Below are 13,077 nucleotides of genomic sequence, written 5' to 3'. Positions count from 1 at the left end.
GTTTGGCTCACAACCATCTGTAATTCCAGTTCCAGGAGATCTAATGCCCTCTTCTGATCTCCACAATCACTGGGTGTGTGTGATACATGTACACACACACACACACACACACACACACACACACACACACACACACATGGCCGCGCGCAAAACACTCATACATAAAATAAGTGAATCTGTAAATGATATTTTAGAAAACAGATTTATTTTCACCATGTTTCATGTGTGAAGATCCAGTTCCAGTTCTTAACTGTAATTCTATATTTATCCTTTATTGGCCTTGTATTTTCTTTGGCACTGGGAAGAAATATATAGAACAAAAAAAATCAAATTATAAATGAATCTTTAAAACATAGAGGAGCTTCTGTTTGATACAGGAAAATGAAAAAAAATTGTCTTAGTTGATATGAAAAAAAGGAAAAAAAATGGCAGTTTGGTGGTCCTCTCTGCTCCGTCCTACTCAGCTCCCTTTGAGACCAGATTCAGCTGCAGTTTTCAGAGGTTCCCCTGGTGCCTATGTGATCCTGGCCTGAACTGCCCAACCTGAGGCTCAAGGTCTGGCTCAGCCCTGACGTCCTTCCTGCCTCCACCAGCAGTCTCCCAGAGCTTTTCTTCCAGCTTTTCTGCCCCGCCTGCCGCCCTTTTTAAAATCTCTTGGGGGCATGGGTGTAGTCATGGAATTCAAGAATGGCCTGAGGCACTATTCCCCTCCCCCTCACTTCCCCTTTAGTGACCCATAACTTGGTGTCCAGCGGAGGACAAGGACACCTCTGCCTAATACCTAAGGTGTGTTTTGTTTTGTGAGAATGGATGAGAATTAATTCCTCTTGAGAAGGGAGGGCGAGAGCGCCAGGAACTGCAGACTGTATCTTTCTCTCATCATCCCTGGAGATGAGAGCTGCATCCTAGGCCCTTCCACGGTGACATTTGAGGGATGGAAAGAATCTGTTCCACATCAGAAATAAAACTCAGGATGTAAACTGGAAAGAAAGAAAAAAAGGAAAGAATGGGTAAGACTTTAGAATTAATCCTAGAGCTGCCTCTGTGATTTTGAGTAGGTTTCCCTTGCATACCACATCTCTGGGTCCATTTTCTACCTTTTCTCTTTTGTTCCCATAAAAACTCCTTCCTAACTGTGCCAGGAATTTTTGAAACTGAACTTACTCTTTTATCCCTTCTCCCTTGACCTTTCCTTTTGTTTTATTCCCAGGATCCAGTGTTTAGGCCAAGGAGTATGTCTCAGTAGTAGTAGTAGTAGTAGACTAGCATGTGCCTGCAAAGCTCGTGTCTGTCATTCTGTGTTGTGTTTAATCAGGGAGAGGATCTCGAAGCTACTCATTACTCATTGCACTTGCAGCAGAGCCATTTTCTTTTCTTTTTTTTTTTTTTTTTTTTTTTTTTTTTCGAGCTGGGGACCGAACCAGGGCCTTGCGGCAGCCCTAGGTAAGCGCTCTACCACTGAGCTAAATCCCCAGCCCGCCATTTTCTGACAAAAGGTTGAAAACCTTTTTTTTTTTTTTTTTTTTTTTTTTGTATTTTTGTCACTAAGAACAATTGTGTAAGACATTTATTATTCTCATTTTGCAGATGAGGAAACTGACACTTGGTGAAGTTACGAAATTTGTCCAAAGTCACACAGCTTGTAAAAGGCACAGCCAAGATTCAGAGCCAGGTCTGTCCAACTTCAAAACTACTAATCAAGGCTTAGACACTTGGAACTAGCAGTGATGCACCAACCTGTGATGGGTTGTATTAGTATTAATAATGTGGGTAATTTTTAATGGTGAGGTTTCTGTCCTTTTTGAGGATTATGAGAAGCAGTGTAGCATAGTAGCTAAGGCTGTGGATTTTGGAGAGAGATAACCTGGATAGAGAGGTTTAAGCTTCTATGTTTACTTGTGTGACATTGGTGAAGCTACTTAACTGCATACCTGAGGTTCCCTTTCTGTAAAACAGTAATAGTGCTGTTGTTCACCTGATGAGATTGTTGTGAACGTTGGGTAATTTAATACATGTAAGAAACTTCTACTTGTCTACACTACGTATTTTCATCTTTTAACAACTAGTAAAGAAACAGTCATTATTTTAAATTATCTAACAGGACATTGATTTGAGCAAAGTTTAGGCTACAGTATACACAAACCAAAATTAAGCTTGTATAAATTAGACCTAGAGAAAAATAACTAATTTGATCAAATTCAGATCTGCTGTGAATCGCGTAGCAGTTTCCAGGTCTGACATTTACAGGGACCTTATGTATTGTATTAGTTACTTTCGCATCACTGTGATGACAGCACCTGACAGAAACAACTTAGAGAAGGTGGTTTTGGTGCACATCCTTCCCACGTGTGAGGCCGTAATGGCAGGGAAGGCTTGGCAGAGCCTTGAATTTGTGCATAAGGAAGCGTAGGAGACTGTTTCCTGATTTAAGTCCGTGTTCATAGATTAACTTGGTGCTTGATATAGAGATGCACGTATGTATATGTGTGTGGATGTTTTGGTCATATCCATGCCCTCCCATGATTTTTAAAAGTATTTTCTTATTCTGTGTGTATGTGTCTGAGTGTGTGTATGTATGTACACAGTATGTGTACAAGAGCACTTGGCAACCCAAAGAGGCATCAGATGCCCTGGATCTGGTATGGGTAGCAGTGAGTCACTGTGTGCATTCTGGGAATGAACCCGGCTCTCTGGAAGAGCAGCCAGTGCTCTCAACTGCTTTCAACTGCAGAGCCTTTGTCACCCTTCTCATACATTTCTGTCTAGTAGTTTCTGCGCCATATTGTTGGCTCGCTAGTACTCATAAGATTTTTTTTTAAAAAAAATTACAGTTTTGCTAATTACTTTGTGTTGTTTTACAGTAAGAAAATTGGCCGGATAATCTAGCCTAAAGTGTTATTAGGAATGCTATTTTCTTCTCATTTTTATGAGCTTTTTTTCTATTTATGATTCCTTAAGATAGACACTTATCAACTTTTCTTTCTCCTCCTTTTTTTCTTTCTGTAGTTCTGGGAATTTAACCCAGGTCCTCACACATGCTAGGCAGAGGTATCCTAGTTTTCTTTTTTTTTTTTTTTTTTTTTTTTTTTTTTTTTTTTCTTTTTTTGCTGGGGACCAAACTCAGGGCCTTGCGCTTGCTAGGCAAGCACTCTACCACTGAGCTAAATCCCCAACCCCTAGTTTTATTTTCTAATCTAATTTAAAAGTGGCCCTGTACTGGTTTTTTTTGACTTCAAGTGACTTTTTTTTTTTTTTTTTTTTTTTTTTCCGGAACTGGGGACCGAACCCAGGGCCTTATGCGCTTCCTAGGTAAGCGCTCTACCACTGAGCTAAATCCCCCAGCCCCCATGAGCCTTTTATTATTAATTGTATATTTTCAAGTGCAAGGTTTTTATTTTTATCTTTCTGTCATGATCAGCTATAATCTGCATAAATCCATGTGTGGTCTTTTGAAAAGTGTGTATATGTTTATATATACACATGTGTATCTTTCTGTCACATTCGATTTGAATTACAAAACAAGATTCAATTGTCTTCTATAATCCAGAAGAGAGGCATCTGAAGCACAATGATCCAGACAGTCTAAGGCTAGAAGGATGAGCAGGGTGAACAGGCAAAGGAAGACGGTCAACAGCAGCTGCTGTGTGACAGCGGCTTGGTGGCTTCTCCTCATGCTCATGAGGCTTAAATGAAGGACCAGTGATCTATGTCTTTATACTTACAGTGGTTTCTAGAAAACTCACTTAGTGTTGTTAATAGAACAATAGTTTCCTTTTTCTCTTTCTGTTGATACTTTTCCTCCCTGTCTACCTCTTTGTCTTTATAGACTTTAACATCTCTGTAAACTAGGAAGTGCCTCTCATTTTATTTTTGATGATTTTTTCATAATTAATGAACATTAACACTTTCAGCAGCATTTTTCTTAGTGTAATATAAAATAGTGGTACACTTTGCAGTTGATGGTATCTCGTGTTACCGGTTTCTTGAGTCAGAGTCAAGTTTTCTGTCTCATGATCAAGAAGAATGAGGAACAAGGACAGTACAAGAAGGGTAGGCAAGCCAAGGTTATTGAGAAGAATCAGCTCTCTAATGAGTTGCCAAATAATGCTTTTGGAGCAGAGGGTGTTTGTGTCCTAGGAATGGACCAGTTTGGTCCTGTCTGTATACAAATGAGATATTAGTCTGTATACAAATGAGATATTAAGCTAGGATGAATCCGGTTAGTTAATTTATATGTTAAGTGGGTAATTCTGATCAGACAGGCAGGCATTTATAAGCTCAGGAAAGCCCACCCTAAGTTCCATGTCAGGGATAAGAACCAGCAAGTAAAAAGAACAGAGGCTGGTGGTTAACCACTGTCTTGATGGCTAGGGCTTTTGGATTTTGATTCTTTAGCTTACCAATTAGGTCATTCATTTAAAAACCTTGGTGTTCATTCAGAGCCTGCCCCACATGTGGCCCATGCATATACAGCCATCCAATTAGACAAGATGGATGAAGCAAAGAAGTGCAGGCTGACAGGAGCCGGATGTAGATCCTGAGAGACACAGCCAGAATACAGCAAATACAGAGGCGAATGCCAGCAGCAAACCACTGAATTGAGAATAGGACCCCCGTTGAAGGAATCAGAGAAAGAACTGGAAGAGCTTGAAGGGGCTCGAGACCCCATATGTACAACAATGCCAGGCAACCAGAGCTTCCAGGGACTAAGCCACCACCTAAAAGACTATCATGGACTGACCCTGGACTCTGACCTCGAGGTAGCAATGAATATCCTAGTAAGAGCACCAGTGGAAGGGAAGCCCTGGGTCCTGTTAAGACTGAACCCCCAGTGAACTAGATTGTTGGGGGGAGGCGGCAAGGGGGGTAGGATGGGGAGGAACACACAGAAAAGAAGGGAGGGGAGGGGATGTTTGCTCCGGAAACCGGAAAGGGAATAACACTCGAAATGTATAGAAGAAATACTCAAGTTAATAAAAAAAAAAAAAAAAACAAAAAAAAAAAAAACCTTGGTGTTCTTGGAGGTGACTATCAGTTCCACCAAGACATAGATTACTGTTTCCCTTGGCTCTGTATCCTGACTGCCTACAAGTGAAGGCTGCATTGCTCCTAACTCCTACTACTACATCTGATAAAATACACATTTTTACATATACAGTACAGCGTGGTTCTTTACCTCATCCTACTTGAAATGTCTCCTTTCTCCATTGTCACCTTATATTTAAATCATTCAAAACCTCTCAAGGATGAAATGTGTGTGTACACATACACACAGTCGCACTCTGTCTTACCCCTGCTAGTCGAGTACCATATACCCTGCCTGAGGATATAGTTCTGTTTTCTTATCCTGACTGTCCTTCCATTCTACACAGTCTTTTGTTGGATACAAGGTATTATTAGCAATTAAGGGAAGTATGTAGGTCTGATAAATCATAATACAGACTGTAATATTTATGTTAGTGACCAGTTAAAGCACTTTGAAAGAAATGAAGAGTTGTGGGATAAAATGGGGTCAAGTGTGGAAGCCCACACCCTTAATCCCAGCACTTGGAAGACAGAAGTAGTTGGATCTCTGTGAGGCTAGCCTGGGCTACATAAGAAGTTCTAGGACAGTCAGAGATACATAATACAGGTATCTTGGGGTTTTTTGGTTGGTTTTTTTTTTTCCCTAAAGAATTGTAAAGGACAGGAGAGATGGCTCAGTGATTGAGTGTGCTTGCTACTTTTACAGTCGACATGGGTTCAGTTTCCAACACCCAGATGAAGGCTCATAACCATTTGTAGCTGCAGTTCCACTAGGATCTGATGTCATCTTCTGGCTTCTGTGGGAGCCAGGTATGCATGTAGTACACATTACATACATGCAAGCAAGGCATTCATAGACAGAAATTTAAAAATAATTCTAAATTTTTAAATTTAATACCTTTTAAATAGATAAATCTTTTTTTAAAAAAACAAATTACAGGGAAAGTTATTTAGAAAGTGAAAATGACCTCATCGATGTCATCAGTCAGTGACATTAAAGGTGAAACTTGGACATATGACAAAGAAATAAGTTCTTGGAAAGTCAAGAAGAAAACATTTTAGGAAAAAGAAACAACAGGTCCCAACTAGAAATACTGGAAATAGCCTTCAGGAAACAAAAGAACTATAATGACTGACTTATGGAGATTGCTGTTCCAAGCTAAGAGTCAGGCGGGGGCCATATGTTAGTACATGTACATTTAAGGAGTATTTAAAACAGCATGCTGTTTTAAGCATCTGAGTCACTAAATGTTTAGTTTGAACTTGATTCGAAGATAGATTTAGAAAGCCAGTGGATGTTTACACAATGCCATAATCTATTTTTAAAAGATTATTCTGGGGGCTTGAGATGGCCCAGCAGGTAAGGGTATCTGCCACCAAATTTGTTGATCTGAATTTAATCCCCGGCACCCTCATGTTGGAAAGAGAAAACAGACTTCTACACGCAGCAAGTCAGTAAATGTAGTTTTAGGTATCATGTACATGGTTGATAAGAGAGGAGCAGTAGAAATAAGTCCTAGTTCTCACTTTACAGTATTCCAGGCAAGAGCTGAAGTTGAGTTGGGCTGTGGTGGCTCTGGCGGTGGAGGTAGAGTAGTGGGCAGGTCGAGGTGATTTAGAAGTGTTTGTTGAAGGCTTTGGTTAGGGAACAGGGATGTAAGTAAGGTGAGAAAATGATTAGAGAGGGTTAAAGAGCTGAAGACATGTAAAAATCCTTCTGAAGTGATAGCATTTCCGGTCCTGCCCTCTCCTCCTCCTCCCTCTCATTCTTTCCTTCCTCTTGCTTCCTTCTTTCCCCTCCTGCCTACCACTTTCCCGCTTCTTCTCATCCCCCTCTTCTCACTTCTCACTTTTGGAACCTGGCATATTTTTATTCTAGTCTGCCTCTCCAGATTCCAGCACCTTCCTACACTTGACAGATGCTTAGGAAAGGAGAGTCAGTGTAAAAAGTAGGTTATCATTCTCAGGAACTCTGCCCTTTGTCACAAACATGTTCCTTGCTAAATCAGTTGTTGTTATATAGAACAAAATTAAATTTTGTTTTTTAAGTGGAGGTAAGTTCTTGAGTATGTTCCTAATGCAGTCAGCCTATGAATGTGTGATGGCCATATTGCTTTGTTGTCTTTTGTTTTCTCAGGTCTCTCTGTTTAGCATAGGCTCAGTTTGAACTCCTGATCTTCCATCTCAGCCTTATAGGAGTGCTAGCACTTCAGTGTCTGGCTTTGAGTCTATACATATGTATTTTTAGTCTGTAAAATGTCAACATGACTTAAGTATTCACAAATCATAAATTCAGTTCACCAATTGTTTTCCAAATTAAAAAAGTAAAACTAGGGCTTGGCAGGATAGCACAGCAGGTAAAAGCATTTGCTTTGTAAACCTGATGGCCTGAGTTTGATCCCTGGGGCCCACAGTGGAACTGACTCCCTAAAGTTACCATCTGACCGATATGCTGTGGCATTTGTACACCAGCAGTCACAGTCATGTAATATATGCACGCTCAGTAAAATTAGTTTTGTGGTTACAAGAAGAATCATGTTTGGTTGGTTATGGAGTTTTTGAAGGGCTAAGAAATGAAGCCAGGTCCTCGTGCCTGGTCAGTGAGTGCTTTGCTGGTACCAGAAATCCAGAGAAGGCCAGGAGGAATTCCTCAATTACTGCCTCTGAGGCTTTTGCATCTCTCAGTATTTGAGAGAGCACATGGTGGCAGCAGGCAGACTAAGGCAGTAGTAGCACTCGCTAGTGTCAGTAGCTCTTGTGTATGTGCTAGTTAAGGAGACTGTTGGGCCAGCAAGTGTTAAGAGTTCCTATCTAGGTTCTGGGTAGTGATTGGCATTGCAGCTTCAGACAGGCCTTGGGTACTAGGATTTCAAAATTTGACAGCTTTTAAACTCTTCTCTGGCTCTGTCTTTTCACTTCAGCTGAAGCCCTCTATCATCTAGATGCCTAGTCAACCCCCTTGAACTGTTGAGCTGTCTCTTTATGCTGTGGCCGTCGTCACTGATGGCCAGTGTCAAGCAGGCAATTACTGCCCATCTTTCACCACCTCCACCATAGTCAGCTGCCAGTCTTTAAGCCCCATCCCCTTTGCAGCTGCCAGGGCACCTGGCCACTCTGCCACTTTTCCAGCTTGGCCTGCTGACTGCTCAGCTTTCATGGCTATTGTCTTGCTGTTTCTGTCACTGCTGCTACTCTGCTATCTGCTCTACTTTTCTTCATGTTACCGGCTCAGGCTGCACTGCTAAAGTAGGCAAGGAGAGACTACTTGAAAGATGGTTATTGGATGTAAGGTTGCAACATTAGGGAAGCAGGTGCAGATTCGTGCAGGATTGCCTAGGTCTGGTTCACGTAGGCTGTGGTAGCAGAAAACCTATTACATAATGTTTGAGACAGCCATGGCTGTACCTGTACCTTTGGAAGCCAAAGCAAACAGTTTCCGTTGTCTTGTAGTTTTTCTCAGTATCTATATGTATTCAAAAAGGCCAGTGCTGGCTTATGGGTAGTCCAAGTGACTGTTGAAAAACAATCCTAGCACTAATACTGATTTTAATAGTGCTTTAATAATGGGTAAACAATCCTAGCACTAATACTGATTTTAATAGTGCTGTAATAATGGGTAATACCAGTCTAGTTCTCCAGGAAAAGGTGGGTGATTCCCCCCACCCCCATCTCTGTCACTGAGTCACGCTGTGCCTATTGCCCTTACATTGTTTTTCCTAAATATTTCCAGGTTCACTTTTGTGTGTCTGTGTGTGTGTGTGTGTTTCCCCCAATGTAAGTCTTTTCTTGTCCCCAAAGAGCCCACACTGTGCTTGGAATCGGGATCTTGTTTCTGGAGCTGGTAACTTAGGTCTTGCTCCTCAGCCTGCTGTGCTGTTCCGTCTTCAGGGACACACAGATGCCACCCATTGTAGCTTGCCAAATCAGAGCTGCTGGATTTAAAACAGGTTCAGTATCTTTTCCTTCAAGTGTTAGTTCATCTTTCTGGGTTCAAGAGAGACAGAACAAGCAACACCTGTCCTCATCCAAACCCTACAGATGTATTTTTCACCCAAGAAATTTCAGATTTCGACCAAAGACCTATTCTCCTAAACAGTGACCTTGATGGGAAGTGGGCATACCTCACCTTGTAGCCGAAGCTCTTGTCTGAGTTAGGGTTTCCTTTGATGTGAAGAGAAACCATGACCAAGGCAACTCTTAGAAGGACAACATTTTTTTTTTTAACCCAACAATGAGATTTATCTGTTAAATTCTCATCCACAATAAATACATCCACACAATAAACTCACAACCTGTTGATAAGCGTATAAACCGCCCACCTAGATAAGATAAATTTGCCCACAGAAATCCATCCCAGCTACCTTGGCAATTCAAGACCACCCAGATCTTGGTCATCCTTCTCCGTCTCCATCTTGACTCTCCTTCCCTCTCCTTCTCTCCTGCCTTACAAAAGCTTTGAGAAGGACAACATTTAATTGGGCTGGCTTACAGGTTCAGAGGTTCAGTTCAGTATCATCAAGGCTGGAACATGGCAGCATCCAGGTAGGCAGACATGGTGCAGGAGGAAATGAGAGTTCTACATCTTATTCCGAAGGCCAACAGGAGAAGTGTGTCTCTCACTTGGCTAGAAGGGGGTCTTAAAGCCCATGTCCACAGTGATAACACTTCCTCTAACAAGGCCACAACCTGGGCCAAGCATATTCAAACCATCATAACCCTTGATCATGTTCTGAACATGACTATAGATGATTCTGACAGTGGGCAGTTCATTTCTGTTACCCAATCACTTGTCAACCTGGAGTCTCTTTTTCTATCTAAGGAAATTCAACTCTACGTTAGTATGATTGAAGTCCCTCTGCAGAGTTCCCCCAGGGCCCTTCACAGCAACTGTGTGCCCCTTTAGAGTGATGTTGGCATTTTCTGGATAATTTCTGGATAACATTTCCTTGTAAGGACAACATTTAATTGGGGCTGGCTTACAGGTTCAGAGGTTCAGTTCAGTATCATCAATGTGGGAGCATGGCAGCATCCAGGCAGGCATGGTGCAGGAGGAGCTGAGAGTTCTACATCTTGTTCCAAAGGCAAACAGGAGAAGACTTGCTTTGAGGCAGCTAGGACGAGGGTCTTAAAGCCCATGCCTACAATGACACACCTCCTCCAACAAGGCCACACCTTCAAATATAGTACCACTCCCTAGGCCAACCATATTCAAACCACCACATTGCCTCCACTTGAAATACTTTTCATTCTTATACCCCACCATCTCTCACTAATTTTGGTTCCTGAAACTTAACTTAGATTGTGACTGCTTATAGGAAATACAGGCTTCAGGGTTTCGCTATTATCATAGTCATGTAAAGTCAAAGAGGAAGTCTTATTAATTTCTGCACTAGTTTTAACAATAGGGCAAGATCAGCACAGTGTAAGCTTTCAGTTTTCATCGAACCACATAAACTGAGGGGAAGATGAGGTCTTTAGGAATGAGAGGTAAGGGGATGATTTAAGTTATATATGAAGCAACATAGTATGCCCAAATAATGAATTTGAATGAAAGGACCAACCTTTTACAGAGCAGTTAAGGGGTATAAACGGTTTTCTGGGGACAGTGATACAGCTTCTTGGGTAGGGTCACTTGCTACCAAGCCTGTGACCTGAGGCATTCACATGCTGGTAAATGCACATGGACATGTGCACATGTGTACATGTGTACGTGCAGGGGCTTTATGTCGCTAGTCTTTCCCAGCCCTGACCATTTCATAGTGATTTCCTACCTACAGAACAGTCTTGGCATTGTGGAGGTCTGTTTTGTTTCTTCAAATTCACAGCATGTCATACATGACAGGCACCACATTAGGATTTAAACAAGTAGGGTACAGCCCACTGTTAAGAAAATAGAAATCGTGCCAGGTTCTAAAGTACAGTAATAAAAGTCAGCAGAACGCTTAAATGGAATCACGAAGATAGAAGGACAAAGGCCACACAAAAGCTCCTCAGGAAAAAAAAACAACTGTTTTGTTAAACGTTAGCGTCTCTTGAGCTTACACTGAACATGAGTAGACTTACAGGAGGCAAACTGAAATATTTTCTTTCTGTGCAGACAGAGGCACTGAAAAAGGTGGCTTTAGAGGACTATAAGTGGCTTCATGTAGCTGGCACTTGACATGTGAATGGGGGCTGGCAAGAAAAGGCATAAGATAAAGACTGTGTTGGCCGTGCTGAGCGTTTAGACTTTGAAGGTGATGTGAGCCAATTGGAGGGCTTTAAAGTAGGATGGCCACACAGTCAGATTGATGTTTTAGAAGACTGACAGTGATCGGGGCAGATTAGGGTGGGATGCACCTTTATTGGAAGCAGAGTCTAAGTGATGGCCTTCTACAATAAATAAGTTAAACAAAAAGGTCTCGGAATATTGATTCAGACACTGGCCACATACAGTCCTGTCTACCTGAGATGCTTAGGACAGAGGATCAAGAGTTCAAGGCCAGTCCCAGCAGCAGAAGTCCCCTCTTAAAACATTTAGCCATTTTACATAACATTATTGTGAGCCTCACAGTGACCCTGGAAGTAACAGTTATTACCACATCTGACAGAAGCATAAACTAAGGTTTAGAACTCACGTCAGCATCTATGGCAACACAACTCAAACTCAGGTCTCTCTCATTGTAAAGCTCACAAGATTCCTTCATTTATGCCAGGGTACCCCAGCTACATGAGCTAGATTTTGACCAGAACCTCAGGGATGCATTGTTTATTAATCATGAGTGTTCGCTGAACAGCATTCATTCAGTAAGTAGATGTGAGCAACCCCTCTACTGATCAGCTCCAGGAAGCCAGGGCATGAGCAGGGAACAGGATAGAATCTTGTCCTTGCAGAACTTATATTTCACTGGAATAGGTAGGTGATGTAAACAAAGAATGTTTTAGTTTCACACAGTAATTAAGCAAAGCTACCACAAAGAAAAAGCACGGCTTAGGGGATGTGCCTTTTGCCTTTGGGTTCTATCCCCATCGGGTTCCATGAGCAGAATGAGCAGAATAAAATAGGAAGAGAGAAAAGTGACTAGGAAAGGCTCAAGACACAGAATGCTTGTCTGGTCCGTACAGGACTGTAGTTTTAACCACTTGCCCTACAGACAAAAAGAAGAAGTGACACTCACTTGAGCATCGTGAGCTGTCCTGGCTCTTATCTAACCCCCAGGCACACTCATATCAGGGATATCTTCCTCTTGTCCACCAGCAACACTGACAGCTATAAATGAAGGGAGTGCAATAGAGTCTCAGATTGAATGAATCGTGGGACAAGGGCACGCACGGAGTGCATTAGATATTAAAGAGGTAAAATTGGTAAATAAGGTCACAGAAAGAAAGAATGGAGAGTTGGGCGTGTAACTCAGTTGGTAAAATGTGTGCCTGCCAGGCACAGAATCTTAGGTTCAGTCCTTAGCAGCACATAAACAGAGGCACAGTAGTACATTGCTGTTATCCCAGTTTGAGAGGAAGCAAGCAGATGAGAAGTTCAAGGTCACCCTTGTTGGGGGCAGTTGTCATTGGAGGGAACAGTAGTTGTCTTTAAAAAGTGGAATGAGAGCTGTTTTAGACTCACCGTCACTCTGATAGGAAGTGTGCTCACTTACTAAGCCATAACCCTCACGTGGGCCTTCAGGGTTTGGGGTGGGTTTTGTACTAAAATGATCATCTGAAGTTTGTGTAAGAATGTAATTGTTTGGTATTTCTTTACTGTGTCTCCAGGTTGTAAAAGTTAACATGAACAAACTACGGCAGAGTTTCAGGAGAAAGAAAGATGTTTATGTCCCAGAGGCCAGCCGTCCACATCAGTGGCAGACAGATGAAGAAGGAGTCCGCACTGGAAAGTGCAGCTTCCCAGTTAAGGTAAAACACAAATGTCTTTATGGTTCTCTGTGGGGGAAAAAAAACAAAAACAAAAAACCAAACCAAACAAAACACCAATAGCCCATAGGATATGCAATCCCATCACTCAGGCTAATGAAGAAGCATTCCAAAATTAATCTCCTCGAATTCTGCTTCAGTGAT

General features: G+C 41.8%; 1 protein-coding gene across 6 annotated transcripts in view; it reads left to right on the top strand.

Annotated features, from left to right (window-relative positions):
• Numb (NUMB endocytic adaptor protein) overlaps nt 1-13,077 on the top strand; it is a 123,129-nt gene that overhangs the window by 65,014 nt on the left and 45,038 nt on the right. For 3 of the 6 annotated variants that reach the window (XM_032908102.1, XM_032908100.1, XM_032908105.1), the window contains exons 2-3: nt 1,588-1,672; nt 12,775-12,915. In XM_032908102.1, the coding sequence (XP_032763993.1) occupies nt 12,790-12,915 (126 nt within the window). In that variant the 5' untranslated portion in view covers nt 1,588-1,672; nt 12,775-12,789. The remainder of the gene's footprint in view (nt 1-1,587; nt 1,673-12,774; nt 12,916-13,077) is intronic. The other 3 variants (XM_032908103.1, XM_032908104.1, XM_032908101.1) reach the window with 1 other exon arrangement.

Source organism: Rattus rattus, chromosome 7 (genome assembly GCF_011064425.1).
Source record: "Rattus rattus isolate New Zealand chromosome 7, Rrattus_CSIRO_v1, whole genome shotgun sequence".
Taxonomy (NCBI): Eukaryota; Metazoa; Chordata; class Mammalia; order Rodentia; family Muridae; genus Rattus; species Rattus rattus.
This window is presented reverse-complemented; position numbering and strand designations above follow the sequence as displayed.